Raw genomic sequence first — 21,657 nt, forward strand, 5'->3', positions numbered from 1 at the left:
CCTCGTTTGTCCACTGCTCACCTCCTGCCGCGCGGCCTGGTTACTAACAGGCCACGGACTGGTACCAGTCTGCAACCTGGGGATTGGGAACCCCAGTGCTACAACCTTGACATAAACCTTGAAAACAATACACTAAGTGAAAAAAGCTAGACACAAAATGCCACATAAACATACACATTGTGTGCATATTTATCTGAAATGTCTAGAATAGGCAAATGCAGAGACAGAAAATCGATCAGAAGATGGAATAAAAGAAATTGGGACTGACTGTTAATAGGCACAGTTTCTTTTTGGGATGACAGTGGTAGTGAATGTACTAAAAACCACCGACTTGTATACTTTAAAATGCTGAATTTTGTTATGTGAATTATATCTCAATTAAAAAAACAGAGGAACTGTAATTAGTACATAGTTTTTAAATGTAGTTAATCCAAATGTTTTTATATTTCATTACTCAAGATAAAATAATAAAGCAACAATGGCAGTGGGAGGATAAAGAATATGTAGTAGAAAGAACAGGAATTTTATTAACAAAAAGATCTGAGGGTTAAAATTCTCAGCAATGAACTAGCAGTGACCTTGCAGAAATTACTTAACATTTCTGAGCCTCAGTTTCTTCATCTGTTATTTTGCAGGATTTTATTAAGGCTAACACTGTATGAACTTCACCTGGGAGTTGGTTAGAAATGTCTATACTAAAAACACACTCAGACTTATGAAATCAATGTGCATTACCTGGGCAACAGAAATAAGTTTGAAAAATATATATGATATAATATATATAACGTATCTACTACTTACGGCTTGCGCTGCATATTTAAAATTTTGTATTTAGAGTTATTTCTTCTACAAAATTACTAAGCATCAATGACAGCTACTGTCAAGTGCAAGGGAAACAGTGATGAATAAAACAGATTCACTTCTTAGGGGGGTTACAGTCAAATAAGGGAGAAAGTCATACAAAAGAACAAAAAAATCAAAGTGTATTAAGTTATGTGAAAGAGACAAACAGGTTTCAGTGCTAGAGACTGATAAGGCAAGGCCACAGATGGTTCCTTGCTACAGTACAGAGCCTTGTCCAGGGCAGTGGTTTGCAACCAGGGCCAATTTTGGTTCTCAGGGATCATTTGGCAATGTCTGGAAATATTTTTAGTTGTAACAGCTGGGTGGGGTGAGGGGAGGATTGGAGTTCTGTGCTACTGGCATTTAGTGGGTAGAGGACAGGGATTCTGCTAAACTACCTACAAAGCACAGTCCTGTCCCCCACACCAAAGGCTTATCTGGAAGGCTGTTGTTGCAGTTGTCCCAACAAGAGCTGATGGTGGCCTAGATCTGAGTAGCGGTGGAGAAAAAAACAGATAAACTTCTAAAAATAAAACTAATACCAAATGATGTAGAGGAATCGAATTTTACCATTTGATTTTAACTTGAGCGAACTGAGTGGACAGTGGTATCACATATTGAGATGAAGACGACAGAGAAAAGGTTCCATAATTGAGATTTATATTTTAGAAATGCTGTAACTGAGTTGAATGAGACATTTAAGTGAAGTTATCAAAAAGGCAGTTAGAAACATAAGGCTGGGGGCTCAGAGGAGATATTATGGTGAAGAAACAAATTTGAGAGCTCTTAGTAGATGGTATTTAAAGCTACAGCATCAGATTATTTTATGTGTGTGGCTGCCTAGTCTTCCCAACAATTTATTAACTCCCTGAGGGCATAGGTCATGTCTTACTTTTTTTTTTTTTTTTTGTAACAGAACCTACCAAATTTGACTAGCGGTATCACAGCCTTTAGGATTTAACAATGGCATTATTATTCCTGGCTAGAAATTTTCTTCAGAGCCTAGACAGCAGAACGAAGAAGATCTCTTGTTTGAATGCATCCCTACTAAACATTGCCACATGATATTAAAAGTTATTTCCCTCTCTTTGATCCTTTGTTTACTCATCCTTGAAGGATAACCATGAGAGTGAAATACTTAACATAGTGCTTGGTAACAGAAAATGACTGTGATACTGTTATCATTTTTTGTTTCTTTTATATAATAACAGTATCTTTTATATCCAAGGAAAGAACAGCCAACTCCATAAAACAGGAATATTTTTAGATGTCTTACCTACATCTCCATATACTTGTGAAGACTGATACTGTGGCATATACTGTGTTGCCATGTCTCCAGCTCCAGTCACTGGTGAGTACATGTGGCGCGGTGGAGGGGGCATCATAGCTGGGACAGGAATGAAACCTGGCAGAGGAGGATGTGGAGAACGATGGATGACTGTGTGACCACTAGGATGAAACTCTGGTGCCTGAGGAACCACAACAACTCTTCGAACACCATTGTCTTCGATAACCTGTAAAATGAACATTAGAGATTAAAAGTTTCTTCCACAGAGTATAAGTAATTCTTTCAAAATATGTTAGAGTAAGAATTTTTACATCATTACAAGTTAATTAAAAAATATTACAGAATCAACATGAAAAGAATTTATTAAATACATTAAGTACATACAAATTAGCATTGAACACCACAGATTTTGTTATGTAATGTAATATAAATCTTAAAACACTGAAACTGGCTAAATAGTAATATAAACAAGCTATGATATTAGGTATTTATCTTTTGTGTTTCCTGAATTTAGTGATAAAGTAAAAATGAAGGGGGACTCAAGAGAATTTTCCGTATTATGGGTGGGAGTTGGAACTGGACCCAGACTCCTAAGGTCAACCATATACTGAATTTAGGTACAAAATTCTTATGATCATGACCAAGATAATCCTAACAGGTGAAGATCATTCCAAGGGAGACAAACACCTAATAAATTACACTCTTGGTTAAGAAAAAAAAATTACGGCTTTGAGTCTTGGAAATTACACATTTTTAAATAGGAGTCACACTGTGGGAAAGGATTTTTTTTTTTTTTTAAATGACAGATTTATTCTCTTTGAACCTCAATGAAGCAGCATCAAGGGCATATAAAAAGCCTAAAAGGATATAGGATTTTATCTCTATATTTGGAATCCCTCTACAAGAGGGCCCTTACTTTTTAGGCTTAAATGATTACTATTAAGGTATAAGAAATAGATAATACCTTTCCTAAGAAAAACAGAAAGTGATTAAAATGTAAAGTGCTAACTTTAAAGGCAAATCCTAATATTTTCAGGAAAAACAAGTGTTATTATGGTTAAGAATAGCAAATTTTATAGACTCAAAATGGATTATACACTTAAATGTAAGACCTGAAATCATAAAACTTCTAGAAGAAAACACAGGCAGTAATATCTGATATTGTTACTAGTAATTTATTTTTGAACATATCTCCTTGGACAAAAGAAACAAAAGAAAAAATAAACAAATAGGACATCAAACTAAAAAGATTTTACACATCAACAAAACAAAAAGACAACTGACCGAATGTGAGAAGATATTCACTTATGATATACCTAATAAGAGGTTAATATACAAAATTTATAAAGAACTCATACAACTCAATGGAAAACAACAACAACAACAAAAAAAAACCCAATCCAATTAAAAAATAGGCAGAAGACCTGAACAGATATTTCTCCAAAGAGGCAATGCAGATGGCCAACAGACATATGAAAAGGTGCTCAAGGTCACTAATCATCAGAGAAATGCAAATGAAAACCACAATGAGATATTACCTCACATCTCTCAGAATGGCTATCATCAATCAAAGAACAACAAGTGCTGCCGAGGATGTGGAGAAAAGGGAACCCTCATACACACTATTGGTGGGACTGCAAATTGGTACAGCCACTATGGGAAACAGTCTGGAGGTTTCTCAAAATATTAAAAATAGATCTACCTTTTGACTCAGTAGTTGCACTTCTTGGTATCTATCCAAAGAAAACCAAAACAATAATTCATAAAGATCTATGCACCCCTGTGTTCATGGCGGTACAATTTAGAATAGCTAAAATATGGAAGTGACTTAAATGTCCATCAACAGGTGATTGGATAAAGAAGTTATGGTTCATATATACGATGGAATATTACGCAGCCATTAAAAAAACCATGAAATCTACCATTTGCAATGACATGGATGGACCTAGAGGTTATTATGCTGAGTGAAATAAGTCTGACAGAGAAAGATAAATACCACGTGATTTCACTTATATGCAGAATCTAAGGAACAAAAAGAACAAATTAATCAAAAATAGACTCACAAATATAGAGGACAATGTGGTGACTGCCAGAGAGGAGGGAGGTTGGGGAGCTGGGAGAAAGGGTGAAGGGTTAAAGTAGTACAGATCAGTAGTTGATAGATGATCACAGGGATGGGAAGCACAGCATATGGAATGCAGTCAGCAGTAATGTAATGGCTAGGTGGAGAGTGAGAGGAGAGAAAGAGCAATTAAGGGGATTGTTTTTATAAACTATATAAATGTCTAATCAATGTACTGTATACTTGAAACTAATAATGAAATTTAAAGTAATGCAAAAAATAATCATAGCAAATTTTGTATATAAACATATATGTACTTGGTAGGTCTAAAACACCCTTGAGTAAAGATAAGCCTAAATTACAAATTAATTATTGCTTTAGAAAGAAGATAGTTTCTTTTAAATAGTCTATTAAACTATTCTTACCTGTTGGAGAGTGAAATGACTTGTCTGTAATATGGGACTATTATGCTAGCTTCAGAATTATAATGCTTTGCTTCCAGCAAAATGGATGCCTCATATCCAGTCTTTCTCCCTATTTAACTCAGTTCTCGATTCAACTCTTAGACAAGAGATTGGTGCATATGACTGGTGGATACAAAATCATATCTGAAGTCCTAGCTGAGGAGAATCTGGAAACTATTTATATAGGTTTTAAACCTGTAACCTACGGAAAGGGGCATCAGAAGGAGTATGAAATGAATTCTGAGTGGCCAAACCACAGCGTCTGTCACAATATAGCATACTATCAATCAACTCTCTGACTCACAAATCTCAAATGACTCCATTTCTAATAGGATTATAGTTCATATTCTTTGACCTGGCACTCAAATCAATCTGGTTCCAACCTTTCTAGCTGTATCTTTCTTCAACACCAAATCCTGAACACTTAATTCCAGCTAGGCACACTATAAAACCTATCTTCACACTGACTTATACATTTCTATATCTTTCCTTTTCACTGTTTCCCCTTAACCTACAAACATGTGAATCCTATCTACACTTCCAAGTCTAGTTCTAACTTTACTTCCTCTACTCATTTAAAAAATATATATTTGTTTTTGAATAAAACAAAGACATTATTACTTTAGAAGAGAAAAAAAGTATTATCTCTGTAGGGGCTCATACACACAGGGGCAGAAAAACACAACAATTAAAGTAAATTATTTAGCATGTTGCAAGGTGATAGGTTCTATGGAAATAAAAGAGCACTGTGAGAATTAAAAGTACTGTGAGAAAGGGACAGGTTGTAGTATAAAATAGAATGACCAGGATAGTCCTTATTGGCAAAATGGAATTTGAGCAGAGACCTGAAGGAATTGAAGGAATCAGCCATGCAGAAATCAAGGCAGAGGGAAGAGTTAAAACAAAGCCCCTAAAGTAGAAGTGGCTAGAAAAAAGCCAGTTTAACTGGAGCAGCATAAAGGAGAAAAAGGCAGAAGCAGATGAAGTCAAAGAGATTAGGGGGTGGTAGAGTAGGTGGCCAGGTCAGGTAGAGCTGTATAGGCCATTAAGAACTTGGACTTTAGCATTTACACTCAGTGAAATGGGGAACCACCACAGAGTTGGAAGTATAAGAGTCATAGAAGCCAGCAGCTCCCAGCTAAGGGTGATTTTGCTCCATGGACATTTGGCAGTATCTGCAGATGCTTTTGTTTGTCACAGCTTGGTGGGGGGCACTACTGTCATCTAGTAGGTAGAAGCTAGAGGCCAGGGATGCTGTTAAATACCCACAGGAGACAACCCCTCACATTTGTATGCATGAATACATACAAATGTACATATACATAAAGGCAGAACAATAAGGTTAACTGATGATTCCACTAGAGAAGTGAGAAAAAGAGGCTAAAGAAGGATGACGCTCCATTAATGGGAGCAATGGTAAAAGCTGTAGCAGGGAACAGATTTGAGTTTTAAATATGTGAGTTTGGTAGGTCTATGAGACATCTAATTGAAAATGTTGGGCAGACAGTTAAATTTAGTAGTTTGTAGTTCTGGAAAGGTTAGGAAAGGATAACCAAGTGAGGCAGGAAGAAAACTAAAAGAGTGTGGAGTCTGGAGGTTTGGTGATTTGTACCAAGGACAAGGGATCAACTTTGTCAAATGCTTCTGACAGGTCAAATAAAATGAAGACTAAGAACTGACCACTGGATTTGGCAATGTTAAGTCATGTGACCTCGATGAGATCAGTTTTGGTGTAATCACGGGTACAAAGCCTGATAGGAGTAAGTTTAAGACAAAAAGTGGGGAGGAGAATTAAAGAGCTTATAGCACAAATTCGGGACGTCTTCCTGTCAAGGGAAATACGGTTGCTAGCCGTAGTATATATAGTCAAGAAACTTTTCGATTTGTTTTTATTGAGAGCAATTAAATATGCCAATATACTACTGAGAATGATCCATCAGTGAGTAAGAAATTGATGATTAGAAGTGAGAGAAGAAAAATGCTACAGTAATGTCCTGAACAGGCAAAAGAGGATCGGACCTGGGACTCCAGTAGGAGCATTGGGTCTAGACAGAAGAGTGTGTGGCTCGATATGACAAGGCAGAGCATATAACTCTAGATGCTGGCAGAGTTGTAAAGCTAGGAGTCTGTAGGAGGTTTCTTTTGATTGTTTTTCATGAACTCTTTCCTGGACACCACAATCTCAGTGATGTCTCCCTCTTAGCATTTTTATTGCACTTATTCTGTATTGCTCGCTGGTATAACACTGTAATATTTGTTAACTTTCCAAACGTATATGTTACTCTTAACTATATGTTCTTTAAGGGACATGTATTAGCTATTTAACCCTCAAACAATGCTACAAAAAGGTACTTTTATCGTCTTCATTTTGATAGGGAAACTGCGGCACAGAGATATTAAATGACTTGCTATGGTTATACAGGTAAGTGGAGGAGGCCAGTATTTTAACTCAGGTAATCTGGCTTTAATTCTATTTTTTTATCCACTTTATGGGCACAGAGTTCACAAGTACCCATCTTCTTCTTCTTCTTTTTTATTTTTTTAAATTTCACAACACAAGTGAGATCTCACTAGTTAAAAAAGAAATGGCTAACCTTATGAAATTAAAACTTTTTCTGCTGAAAATGAACATTTAAAATACAAAGATAAGCTGGGGGAAAGGAGAATGGGGAGTTATTGTTAGGTACCGAGTTTCAGTTTTACACAATGAAAAGATGGTAGTGATGGTAGTGTGAATATACTTAATGCCACCAAACTACATTAAAAATGGTTATGGTAAATTTTGTTACATGTATATTACCCAAATTAAACAAAATAAAAAGTTAGGATGCTGAGAAGAAAAATTTTTAAAAGCCAGACCAGGACTTAAGAGAGTGTGGAAAACTCCACCACTACAAGTAACCATACAGTAACTTCAGAGTGAGGCTGGAGACCTCAAAACTATCTGCTAAGTGTCCAGCTGCTGAGAAATGGCCAATCATGTAGATATCAAATTTTATACCCTCAGGGTACACTGACAATGATGATTAAAATAAAATCAACGAGTTGTGAAAAGGAAAAAAAAAAGATAAAATATAATCCAAATTAATCTCTGTAAATAAAAATGAAAACAGAGACAATGAAATATAAATTAAATTGGGCCATCAGCATAGTCTGACCACCTACACAGGCCATGTAGTTTCTAATTATGCAAAGCCCTGTTTTCTTTCCTTTATTGAATATAGACATAATTGAGAGGCTGAAGTGAAAAGAAGTTGTGTTTACTATCTGGCATTTTATATTGGGTATGTGTCTTCTCCACCAGAATATACATTCCATGACAAACTGGTTCTATTTACCATTTTCTCCCTAATGCATGGTTTAGTACACCTGATGTATAATCAAAAAATTTTATTGTGTGAATATGACCATAAATAAATGTATTCTATTAGTTCTACTACAATGCTCCATCTTTCCCCCTCTTAACACCACCAAACTCTTTGAGTTCTGTCATTTCAATTCCTACAAAGTTTGCTTCCCCCCCGACTCTATGGCCTTATTCTGAACCCAAACTATTCCAACATCAAGCCACTAAACAATATAGGCATTCTGACCATTCATTCAACAGATATTTATTTTATATGCCTAATTCTACAAAAACTAAATGACGACGAACTTTCTCTTTAGTTCTAACTATGACTCTTCATCCTCACCTAAACCTCTAAGTCCCCCTACCTTCTAGTCTCTTATACTGCTGCCCATCTTTTTTGGCTGTTTTCCCCATAAGAGACAAAGACAGGTCAGACTAGTTTGCAGAATCTGAAAAATGTAAATGTACCGACCTCTTTGCTGCATGCTATCATAAAGGTAGTAAAGAAAAATAGTTAAGTGAAATATCAAGCCCAGCTTAAAGTCATAATCTGAAACCTTTCCTGAGTTGACATAGGCCCCTTCCCTGCATTATGAGATCTACAATCCCCTCCCTGTTTGGTACTCTTTCATCACCATAACAACAGTCCATAAAAAAACAGGGGAGTAATTACAAGAAAGACAAAAGGAGAGAACTTCTGATGTTGCCTTTTAGGGGTCCTATCCGGGTTATAACCTTTCCTTGATAAGTCATTAACTTAATCACTAAAATATCAAGTGAAAATATAAAGCCATAATGGATTTTTTAATAATAATTATTTTAAAAATTATGGTAATATTAACAAAATCCAACAAGTTTCAAGTACACAATTCAACAATAAATCATATTTATATATATATTGCATTGTGTGTTCACCACCCATAGTTAGATTTCTTTCTGTCACCACATACTTGACCCCTTTACCCCATCTACCTACCTCCACTGCCCCTTCCCTCTGGTAATCACTAGCCCATGAGTCTCTGTTTGTCATGTTTATTTGTGCTTTTAGATTTATATCCCACATAAGTGATATCATGTGGTTTTCAACTTTTTCTGTCTGGCTTATTTCGCTAAGCATAATTATCTTAAGATCCATTCATACTGTTGCAAATGACAGTATTTCATCTTCTTTATCCAGTCATCTATTATAGGACACTTAGGTTGTTTCCTTGTCTTGGCCACTGTGAATAGTGCTACCAAGAATACGGGTGTGCATATATCTTTTAAGATAAATGTTTTAAAGTTTTTTGGGTAAATATCCACTAGAGGGATTACTAGATCACATGGTAGAGCAAGTCTTAGCTTTTTGAGAAATCTCCAAACTGTTTTTCATAGTGGCTATACCAATTTGCAGTCCCACCAGCAGTGTAAGAAAATTACCTTTTCTCCACATCCTCTCCAACACTTATTACTTGTCCTGTTGACAATAGCCATTCTAACAAGTGTGAGATGGTGTCTGTGGTTTTGATTTGCATTTCTCTAATAGCTAGTGAAGTTGAGCATCCTTTCATATGTTTATGGGTCATTTGTATGTCTTCTTGGGAGAAGTGTCTGTTCAGGTCCTCTGCCTATTTTTAATGGATTGTTTTCTTTGTTGTTGTTGTTATTGAATTGTATGAGTACTCTGTATGTTTTGGATATTAGGCCCTTATCAGAGGCATTGCTTGCAAATATATTTTTCCATTTGGATGGTTGTCTCTTTGCTTTGTTGATAGTTTCTTTTGCTGTACAGAAGCTTTTTAGTTTGATATAGTCTCATTCAGTAATTTTTGCTTTTACTTCCTTTCTTTGCCTTTGAGGTCAAGTTCATAAAATCCTCTTTAAGTCCAAGGTTCCCGAGTTAAGTTCCTGTTTTCTTCTATGCAATTTATTGTTTCAGGTCTTATGTTCAGGTCCTTAATTCATTTTGAGTTAATTTTGGAGTGTTGTGATAGCCAATGATCTAGTTTCACTCTTTCACAAGTGGCTGTCCAGTTTTCCTAGCACCATCTATCGAAGAGGCTTTCCTTTCTCCATTGTATGTTTTTGGCTCTTTTGTCAAAAATTATTTGCCCATGTAAACGGGGGTTTACTTCTGGACTCTCGATTTTGTTTCACTAGTCTGTTTTTTTCCGCCAATACAAAGCTATTTTGATTATTGTTGCTTTGTAGTATAATTTTGAAGCTGTTAGGTTTATTCCTAGGTATTTTATTCTTTTTGTTGCAATTGCAAAAGGAATTATTTAAAAAAATTTTTTTTCTGACAATTCATTGTTAGAGTATAGGGATGTTATACTCTAAGATTTTTGAACATTGACTTTATATCTGGAAACTTTACTGTATCTGCTTATTGTTTCTAGTAGTGTTTTGCGGAGTACTTAGGGTTTTCTATATAGAGAATCATGTCATTTGGAAATATTGACAGTTTGACTTCTGTGTTTCCTATTTGGATGGCTTTTAAATCTTTCTATTGCATGAATGCACTCGCTAGGACCTCCAATGTTATACTCCTATTTTAGTAAGTGTTTTGATCAAACATGGATGCTGTATGTTGTCAAAGGCTTTTTCTGCATCTATGCATATGATAATATTCTTGTTCTCTATTTTGTTAATGTGGTGTACCAATTGATTTGATTTAATTGATTTGAGTACGTTAAACCATCTCTGTGCTCTTGAGATGAATCTCACTTGACAATAATGTATAATCTTTTTAATGTGTTGTTGTATTTGGTTTGCTGGTGTCTTATTTAGGATTTTTACATCTCTGTTCATGAGAAATATTGGTCTGCAGTTTTCTTTTTTGTGTGTTATCGTTACCAACTTTTGGTATCAGGGTAATATTGGCCTCATAAAATGAGTTAGGAAGAATTACCTCCTTTTCAATTTTTTGGAAGCGTTTGAGGAGAACAGGTATTAAATCTTCTTTGAATGTTTGGTAGAATTCACTGGTGAAGCCATCTGGTCCTGGACTTTTACTTTTGGGGAGGTTTTGGATGATTATTTCAATTTCCATAATGCTGATGGGTCTATTTAGATTTTCCAGTTCCTCCTGATTCAGTCTAAGAAGGCTGTAGACTTCTAAGAACTTGTCTATTTCTTCTAGGTTATTAAATTTGGTGTCATACACTTTTTCATAGTATTCTTGTATGATTTTTTATTTCTGCAGTATCTGTGGTATCTTCTCTTTCATCCCTGATTTTGTTAATTTGTTTCTTTTTCTTTTTTCTTTAGTGAGTTTAGCCAGAGGTCTACTTTATTACACTTCTCAAAGAACCAGCTCTTTGCTTCACTTATTTTTTCTATTATTTTTTTTGTTTCAGTTTCATTTAATTCTGCTCTAATTTTGATTATCTTTCCTTCTGACTTTACACTTCATTGGTTCTTTTCTAGTTTTTTTTTTTTTTTTTTTAAAGACAAAGCATTGTTGTTTATTTGGGCTCCTTGTTTTTTGAGATAGGCCTGTAATGATATGAACTTTTCTCATATGACCACTTTTGCCATGTCCCAAAAGTTTGATATGCTGTACTATCATTATTGTTTCTATGTATCTCTTGATCTCTTTTTATTTCTTCTCTGACTCAGTCATTCCTAAGAAGCATGTTGTTTAATCTCCATGTATTTGTGGTTCTTCCCACTTCCTTTTTCTCTCTAGCTGCAAAGCATTATAATCAGAGAATATGGTTGGTATGACGACTTTAATCCTCTTGTATTTGTAGAGGCTAGTTTTGTGTCTTACTGTGTGGTTAATCCTTGAGAATGTTCCATGTGCACTAGAAAAGAATGCATAAGCATCTGTTTTGGGATGACAGGTTCTATAAATGTCAACTGTGTCCAGCTGGTCTAATGTGTCATTTAAGGATGTTATTTCCTTATTGATTTTCTGTTTGAATGATCTGTCTACATCCAATAGTGGGGTATTTAGGTCCCCCCTATCAGAGTGTTTTGGTCTGTTTCTCCCTTTAGTTCTGTTAGTAATTGGTTTATAAATTTTGGGGCTCCCTGATTGGGAGCATAGACATTAATAAGTGTTATGTCTTCTTGGTGTAGGATTCAGCTTATCATTATGAAGTGTCCCTCAGTATCTTTACCTTTTTAATTTTGAAGTCTACCTCATCCGATATTTATACTTCTACTCCCACTTTTCTTTGAATGCTATTTACTTGAAATGTCATTTTATACCATTTCACTTTGAGTCTTTATGTCTTTGGAACTGAAATATGTTTCCTGGAGGCGGCATATAGTTGGGTTTTGTTTTTTGACCTAATATGCAACCCATGCCTTTTTGTTGGTGAGTTCAGTACATTTACATTTAGAGAGATTATTGAAACATGAGGTTTTCCTATAGCCATTTTATCTTTTGCTTTCTGGTAGCATGGTGTTTCCATTGCTTCCTTGTCCTTGTGTTTCTGTTATTTTAATTGGTTGGGTTTTGTGGATTTACCCTTGGTCTTTTATGTTTTATGTTATATACTTCAGTTCTGAATCTTTGGCATGTGGTTACTATTGAAAATATGTGAAGAATAGTGTGTATTTGCATGTGTGTGTGGGGGAGTCCATTTTCTTCTGCATGTGTCTTATCTCCATTCCCCTTTGCGAATATGGGTATTTGATCTCTCCCCTTTTGTTATTGTTCTCAAATTGTCCCTCTGTATGCTGAGCATTTATTTCTATCTTGCAATAGCAATTATCGCTTTATTGTTTATAATACCCTATTCTTAATAAGGGTTGTACTACTCTGCTTTGGTCTGCTACTAGCCTTAGTCATAGTTATGTATTTTTTTTTCAGGTGGGGTGATCTCTTTCAGTATTTCCTATAATGCAAGCCTCAGTGGAGAATTCCCTCAACTTTTGTATGTCTGTAAAGGTTTTTATTTCTCCTTCAGATGAAGGAGAGCTTTGCTGGATACTTTATTCTTGGCTAATAATTCCTTCATTTAAAAGTTTGAATATTTGATTCCATACTTTGTTTGTAAGGTTTATGCTGAGAAGTCCGAAGACAGTGCAATGGGTTTTCCTTTATAGGTTACCATCTTCTTTTCCCTGGCTGCCTTGAGAATTCTTTGTCAATAATTTTTGATAATTTTAATATAACATGTCTTGGAGAAGACCTTTTTGGGTTGAGATAATTGGGTGTTCTGTTGGCTTCTTCGATTTGAAGCTTCAGTTAATTCCTTAGATTTGGGGAAATCTCATCAACTATTTATCTGAATGTGCTCTATGATCTCGTCCCTCTTCTTCTTCTGGCATACCCCTTATTCCTATGTTGCCTTTCCTGATGATGTTACCTAGTTCTCGTATTTGTCTTTTATTATTTTTCATTCTTTGGTCTCTCTCGTCTTCCTTCTGAATTCTTTCTAGATTTTTGTATTTGATATTACTGATCCTTTCCTTCATTTGGTCAAGTCTACTTCCTAAGCTTGCTATTTCACTCTTCATCTCTTTTAGTGTTTTTCATCTCCAGAAGTTCTATTTAGTTCTTTTTTAGGGTTTCAATCTCCTTGCTAAAAAACTCATTCTGCTGGTCTAATTTTTTCTCAACATCTGGAATTATTGATCTGAGTTATTTTGGATCTCATTGAGTTTTTTCAGAAGTACAATCTGTACTGTCATTTAAATTGCATATTTCTGTCTTTAAGTTTATTTTCTGGATTTTTCTTTCTTTCTTTTTGAGCTGCCTTGCCACCTTGGTTGTTCAAGATGTTTGAAAGACGATTTTTCTCCTCCTGGACATTAATGGGAGTGTATTCTGCCCCTTCCCCCCTCCCGCCCCCACACACACCAGAAAGATTATTTAGAGGTCTCTCATCGGTTTGTTGCTAAGGTGTTTTTCTTTTGATTTCCAGTAGGTGGTGTCCAAGCCTCTTCGATCCCTGCTTTGAGATATTTTTCTCATAAATATTCATCACAATCGCTACCTTCAGTCTCAGTCCCTGTCAGTGTTAGCCACAATTTTAGTAGTGTTTGCTGAAATTCCCTTGGGGCTCCACAGTGTTTGGTTTTGGAGGATGTGGGGCAGAGGGCACACTGTGGGTTGGTGGGTGGGGGTTCCTGCCAGTGTCTGTGTCTCAGCCCCGGGCTTAGCAACCACTGCTGCTTAGACTCAGCTGTTGCCCCTCTAGCAGTTAGGCCTCTCTCAGCTTTCTGCCCTGACTCCTGGGCTCCACTGCATGAAGCTTACAGATTTCTCAGACAGAACAGCCCTGGAACTGGCGGCAATTTCAGCCCCTCCCCCTTGGAGCTCCGGCTCCAAAAGGCAGCTTCTTTGTTCCTCTCAATCTAGCCCCTAGACTCTTGCGGTTCTGACCTCTGGTAGCTTTTATGAGCAGATTACTCACTCAGACATGCTTATGTGGAGGTTAGGTGTTAATTGTTGATCTTTAGATGTTCAGCTTATCGCTATTTCAAGGGGACATCTCTTAATCTGCCATGCTTCTGATGTCATTCCTCTGCAATGTTCTTAATGACTACTAGTTAGTATTATTTGCCAGTAAACTAAGTTCCTTCTACTCCTGTGACCTTTGCATTGTGTCAAACAATCACATGTTTGAGTTTTACAGTGTTTGTTTGTTTTCCCATTTGTTACCTTAGTTCAGTTGGCAAGTATTTCTGCCTCTATGCGTTATGTCAATGTCTCACAAAATTCTTTCTTATTTGTTAAATACAATAATAAAGTTCATTAAGGTAATGTCTAAATTATGTTTTTAATTATAAAAAATGGCTAAAGGGAAATAAACTAAATGTTTACAGAAAGTAGTTCTAGGTTACAATATTTGATGTAATTTTTTTCTTTACCCTTTTATATATTTTCCAAGTTTTCTACATAATAATGACCTCAAAAATAGTTTAAAACATACAACTATATTTGTTCTTTATTATTAAATATTTTTTCCATTTCCTTGTTTGAAAAATTAATATTCCTTTATATTTAAACTTCTGGTGAACAATTTTGTTTCGTGCATATCATTTAATTAGCTTTAGGTCTTCCTATCATATTAAACAGTATCATGATGAAAAAAATTTTTTTAAATGATGATTTTTAAAAATGATTCAGTTTTTCTGATCCAATAATAAAAGTTATGTCTATAACTAAAAAATTAAGTTTCACTATTCTCACTATGTTGAGTAGAATGCTAAAGTATCAAAATAATAAGGTATTAAGATTATAAAATAAACTATATTATGGAACTTTTAAATAAGAATGCAAAGGATATATAATACAACTGGCAATTTTAATAGCAGGTTTGGGCTTTGCAAACTGAAAATGAGTAACAGAACTAATTACACCCAAAGTTACTCAATATATGATACTCTGTCAAATGTTATTCTCAAAAACGAAGTTAAAATATATGCATAAGTTAATAATATGTTCATATCTGAAGTAGTTCTAAACTTAATAGGGATACACATTAGTACAAACATCACCTATTTGAAGGTTGATGTATCCTATGTAAATCATGATTTCTTCATATGTTTCTCCTATAAGTACTTTCATTAATCTTGATTTTAATCTTACATTAAGATTTATCTAGCTTTTGGACCCCGCTATGCTCTTAGGTATGCATGTAGCACTATTATTTCCTCAGTGATAAGAGCTAAACGGTCCCAACACTGGATTTTCATTTTTATAGTCTTTGTCAGAGTAACCAAACTTTTTAGGACACATAAATTTGCTGAATCCCATTGGTATTTACTGAATCACATGATGATATAGCAAAAACATTATTTGACCCTCCTGGGGTAACTGGCCTTCAACAATAGATACAAGGGATGGAGGTGATTAAACCTGTTGCCACAAGGGTGTATCAGTATATAAAAGTCTAAAAGCAGACTTCAGATGATAGCTGTTCATGGGTTTAATGTGTGTGCCACCTGGTTCCCACTGAGCCAAATATAACTGATACTTTATCAGAGACATTTATGTGATTTAACATTTGGTTCAACTCCTAGCTTCTAAGTTTGCTAATATAACTATGTTTGCTTACATGTCAAGTTTTGGACAATTATCAAGTGCTTAGCTGTGCTAGAACTGAGGTCTTAATAAGTATTTTCTAATCAGAAACTGTGTATGTCAGGGAATGAAAGGAGTTTTGACAGTGATGTCAAAATGCTAGAATCCACTCTTAGACAGTGGATACTTAAATTATTTCAATAATGATGAGATTAGATTTTTATCTTTGGATTACTCTCTGTGATTGAAAATGATACATTTCCTAGGGATAATCTTATATTAAGACTGATAATAGTAACCTACTAGTCTAGCTAATCCTTCCAGTAAGATTGTTAAAACTCATTCACTTATTTAACAAGTATTTATGAAACACCTACTATATTCGAGTTACCACATAACAAAAATTAAAAGGCACCTCCTACCCTCAAGGAACTTAAAAATATATACATGTATAATCATAATTCTAGGTGCTATTTAATACATAACCAAGAAGTGGTACAAATAACTTGATCCAAATCCTCAAGGATGGGTAGAATTTCAAAAGGCAGAAATGAGGGTATAAAGAACATTCTCCAGACAACAGTGTTAACAAAACCATGGAGAAAGGAAAACATCAAATGAATATGTGAGTAGTTATATTTGGCTGTAAAAATGGAATTGTCCTTAGATATAACAAGAGAAGGATACAAGGCAAACCAGGACAGAATTATGTAAGGCCTTACATGTCAAGAAATCCAGACTTCATTGAGTGAACAAGCCAATTAAAGGCTCTTTATGAGCACAGAAGTGAGAAGATCAAAAAAGATTACAGGAAGAATATAGGAAGATTATTTTAGTGGTTTTTGGCCTAAAGATACAGAACCTCAACTTGGATAATGATTTGATCAATTTATAAGTATTTATTAAACCCCTACTATATGACAAGCACTATACTCAGCACTGAGGAAATAAAGATGAGTATGAGTCCTGTATTATCTGGTCCTGTTACCTCTTTGACCTCATTACTTACTATTTTTCTGCCTTGAGGACTCAGTCTAGCCACAGTGGCCTCCTTGCCATTTGTTCCCAGGTATGTTCTCATCTTAGGTCATTTGAACTGGCTGCTTCTGTTCCCAGAATCCTCTTCCTCCAAATAAATGCATGGCTAACATTCAAGACTTGGTTTAAATGTCACCCTTCCAAAAAGGCCTATTCTGACCACCTATTTTAAAATGTAACCAGCTCTATTCTACTTCTCCCAATTACTCACCACCCAATACATTATGTAATTTATACATTTATTATATTTTTTGTTCACTTTTCCCCACAAAAATGTAAACTACAAAGGGACAGAGGTCTTTGCCTATTTTATTTATGGATATATCCCAAGCATCTATAAATGTACCTGGCATATGAGAACTGTGCTCATATACTGTTCAATGTGGGAACCGTAAGAATTCATAATCTTCTCAGGAAAAGATAATTTATTAACAGTGTGATACAGTCACTGAAATAGAAATCTATACAATGTGCCATGAGAACCTAAAAGAGGAGGAACTTGGAAAGGTTCAAGGAAAGTACTACTAGGAGGTCATGACTGAGTGAAATGAGAAGGCCAGGAATTTGCCATAAAAATAAAAGGTACTGTTAATTGAGAGAACAGCAGGATACCCTATAACTGCATTGAAAAAATTTGTCTTAATCACCTTTATTATACTAGCATCCAATACAGAGCTGTTTGTTGATATTAACTGTCAATACTGTTTGTTGAACTGAACTATGCTAGAGAGGAAAAACCAGGTATAGTCTTATGTAAGTAGAGAAAGGTCTGAGAAGTAACCAGAGAAACAAAGAATCAGGACAGCGTTATGTCAAGGAAATCTGAGGTAACTCATATCAATGGTATCAAATGTTGAGAGGTCAAAAAGGATCAGTCTGGAAAAAAGGCCTTTGGGGTTGGTACACTATCAGGGAACAGATTTAGTAGGGTAATATAGGCAGAATGCACAGTCCAATAAATTAAAGAGTCAGTGTGTTAAGCAAAAGTAGAGATAGTGGGCAGAATGTTTTTCTGAAAAGCTCACAAAGTACTTTCAAATATGTTATCACCTCATCTTACAATGAGAACAGTAAGACTCAAGAAAGTTAATTTGTCCAAGGCCATGCAGCCAGCAAGGGTTGCAAATAAGATATAAATCCAGCTTTTCTGATTCTAATTTTCATACTACTTCTATTCTCAGAATGAGCAGTGAATCCACTATAATATCCCACCAATATCCTGGCATGATCTAGGAGGAAGTAAGAACAGGCCTGAAAAAAATGTCAAGTATAAATTTATTGTTAGGAAAAGAACCTGTGTATTTCCAAAAAGGATTTGAGGCAATAAGTACATACTACACAGAATTTCAGTAGCAGAAGATATTGAACACCTACAGAACTTACAGTTTAATTAAGTTTGCCTGTGAAAATAAGTTACCTATACTTTATTTTGAGTCAGAGCTTCCCAACTGGTATGCGGGAAAGGGTTACAGGTAAGTAGTGATATCTAATCTCTTTAGCCCTTAGGATTGTAGGTCTATAGGTCTCAATTCTCTTCTATTTACCACAGTGTGCCATACAATTATTATGGATGTCTGCGAGCCACTGTATGAATAAAGCTTGAAGTATTATCTTTGGTTACTTCTAAGTAAATCATTAATTTAAAAAAATGTTAGTGTAGGCACTTAAACCTTAAGATATTATTTACATTATTCACATATTCAGGGAGATAAAACTCTGGAATTCTCTTATAATTCAACACCTCAAAATAAGGCCAAATGATGAGTGCTGCCAATTTAATTTTTCCCCCTTTTCGAATGTACTAAATGTATTAAAATAGCTGAAATGGATTTACCAAAGACATACTAAACTGGGTAAGCTTAGGCTCTTGAACTGTATTTTTTATTGAAATTAAGATAAATAGTACATATTATGATCACTATTATAAAGGTATAAAAACAAAACTAACATAAAAACGTACCTGTGGGGCATATCCAGGAGGCACGTAAATAGGAGGCACAGAACCATTTGGAGACATCATTGGAACCTGAGCAGGACCTGAATGGGCCACAGAAATGATGTATTAATCCAGGAATACTTAGTAAGCTAAGGCTGCTGCAAACAATGTAATTTATACTTGAATACTCATCTAAACACTCAAACTAATAGGGACTGTATTACTATGAAAAAAAACTTCGGATGATTCATCTGTTATAAAACATAAAAGTTTATTTTACAAAGTGCACTGATTACTCTTTACCTGCAGTTGTGTTTCTCAAACCTGCCTTGTGATCATAATAACCACCTAGGGAGCTTTTTAAAATACACAGATTTCCCAGCTCTCTTGAAGATCCTTATTTAGTATACTTATAGTAAGTGGGGGTCTTGAATCAGTATATTTACTTTACAAATATCCCAGGTGGTTCTTATTATTGTGCGAGTTTAGAAACTGAACTAGAGAAAAATAAAATCAAACTTTGCATATAAAATCAATGAAAGATACAAAAAAGTAAATTTTTGAAAAGCAACAGTAAAAATTAGAAAGTCAAGAGAGAAATATAGAAGAATATAGTTAGAAATTTGAAACTTGCTTTGTTAGGGTCAAAAGCTTCCTTATATAATGTGTAAGTCATGTCTGTGGGAGCTTGAGAACAAAGTTAAGAGGAATAACATACGTGTATATTTAGGCACATAAAAATTTTTTGTATTTTATACTGAAAAGTTATTTAAAAAAAAAAGAAAATTTAGCTTCTTATTTTACATTTTCTTTCATTTTATAGTGTTACCCTTTCTAAATATTCTCGTTTACTTTCTTAACCTTTCTGGGATACAACAGGTACTTTTGGAAGATTTTTTTTTTCTTTCTAGGAACTGAAATCTTACTTGCTTTATGTAAGTTAAAAAGAAAAATCTCACCTTCAGATCTTTTTTTTTTTTAACTTTAGACTGCACTGTCTCCTCACCAATTAGTTTTTAATAACTTGAAACGAAACCTCAGAACCTTACTCATTTCTAATGAAATAAAGTTAACCAAGAGTCTGATGAAGAATATAATGGGGGAAAGAGTTCCTTTTACATGTAGAACTTCAACCTGCAGGACATATAAGGGATCTCAGTTATAAAAGAAATGAAGAAGGAAAAGCTTAATCATAGGACAGAAAAGAAACAAATTTCACTGGTAACATTATGCGTATTTCAGAAAAACAGAATAAAGAGCAGGGAAAATCCAAATTAAAGCCACTCTCCTCTTTGTAGGGAAGCGGAAAGAGTGACAACCAAACAACAAAGTAGTGGTGATGGGTAGGGAAAGGGATGTTGAAAGGTAAGGAAGGAAAGAGAAAAGAGAATGTAGGAAAAAGAGCCCAGAAGGGGAATACTAAACAGTGTTAAGGGGGGAAAGAGTAGAGAAAATAAGAAGGGAGGGGGAAAGGGGAAAGGCAAGAGGGGTGAGAAGAAGGGGCAACGGAGGAGAGGTAATAAATAGGAAAGGGAAAAGGAGAAGAGAGTGAAGAGGGATAGAAAGAAGGGAGAGAAAGGGGAAGGGAAATAATGGGTGGAAGAATGGGAAGAGAAGGAATAGGGAAGGGAAGGAAGTAGGGGAAAAACTCAAGTGGTTAAGAGGAAAGAGTGAGAGTGTATGTGGGCAGCAGGGCACAGACAACCAAATTACGCTATGTAATGTATTATTATATAAATAACTTCTCAACAAAATATTCCTCCCATCCAAAATAAGCCCACTGAATACATGAAATTGTCCAGATTATTTTACAACAGGTATATATGTCTATCTAATATTGACTTACTGTGTGCAAGGCCTTTTATGTATTTTTTTCTCCTCATACTCATTCTATTAGGAAAATATTATTACTCCCATTTTCCTGATGTGGAAATTGAGGCAGAAAGGTTAAGCTTACCTAAAACCAGGCAGTTTCATTTCTAAGTATATATCTGTACTATATGCTACTACATACTTAGTAAACATTGAAATACTATGCATTATTGGCAACTGATGTAATTTGAGACTTAAGAATACTTTGATGCTTCTAAGGAAAACTAAGGCCTTGTTATCTTTATAGTCTTGAAAAATAAAGAGAAAGAAATAACAATTTACTAAATAAAACCTGTGAAATGCTTTATATATCTTTAGGCAATAAAGGTTTCATCCAAAACTCACCTTTTAACTTCCATATGCTGGACTCAGAAGAAAATGAGAACAGTTTAAAACTAATGCTTGCTTACTTCAATTAGCTAATTTACATAAAAATGTAGTAAATTAGTTTTCTGAATCCTGTTATGTGAAATTTAGCTGGGAATCAAGAAGAAAATTCCTTGAAAATCTTGTCGTAATCTTAATAAAGAAGTTTAACATTTAAACAGTTTCTACTGTATGTGCCAGTGACTACAGTTCATCAAGTCATCAGTATAGGTTTTTTGTTTTTGCTTTTTAGTCACTAGAATAAAAAAGTTACTGCTGATCACATTTAAACTTGTAAAATGACATAACTGTTTTGGTTTGCTCTTCTTTTACTAAAAATATGAATAAATAAATACCATAGTTATAATTCAAACCATTTTATACCTTGAAAGCTGCCAAATAGTTTATAATTTAGTAGCACAAAATTCTGCTTTATCCTTTAATCATATTTAAGTGTGAATCTGAAAACAGAA

At 34.9% G+C, this 21,657-nt stretch overlaps 1 protein-coding gene across 6 annotated transcripts in view; it reads right to left on the reverse strand.

The window, feature by feature from the left end:
• Positions 1–21,657, reverse strand: part of FNDC3A (fibronectin type III domain containing 3A) — a 173,911-nt gene that overhangs the window by 46,942 nt on the left and 105,312 nt on the right. For all 6 annotated transcript variants that reach the window (XM_036228574.1, XM_036228572.1, XM_036228573.1 and 3 more), the window contains 2 exons: positions 18,971–19,047; positions 2,120–2,357 (listed from right to left, as the gene is read on the reverse strand). In XM_036228574.1, coding sequence (XP_036084467.1) covers positions 2,120–2,357; positions 18,971–19,030 — 298 coding nt within the window. In that variant the 5' untranslated portion in view covers positions 19,031–19,047. The remainder of the gene's footprint in view (positions 1–2,119; positions 2,358–18,970; positions 19,048–21,657) is intronic.

The sequence above is a fragment of the Rousettus aegyptiacus genome, unplaced genomic scaffold (genome assembly GCF_014176215.1).
Source record: "Rousettus aegyptiacus isolate mRouAeg1 unplaced genomic scaffold, mRouAeg1.p scaffold_m13_p_11, whole genome shotgun sequence".
In the NCBI taxonomy this organism is placed as follows: Eukaryota; Metazoa; Chordata; class Mammalia; order Chiroptera; family Pteropodidae; genus Rousettus; species Rousettus aegyptiacus.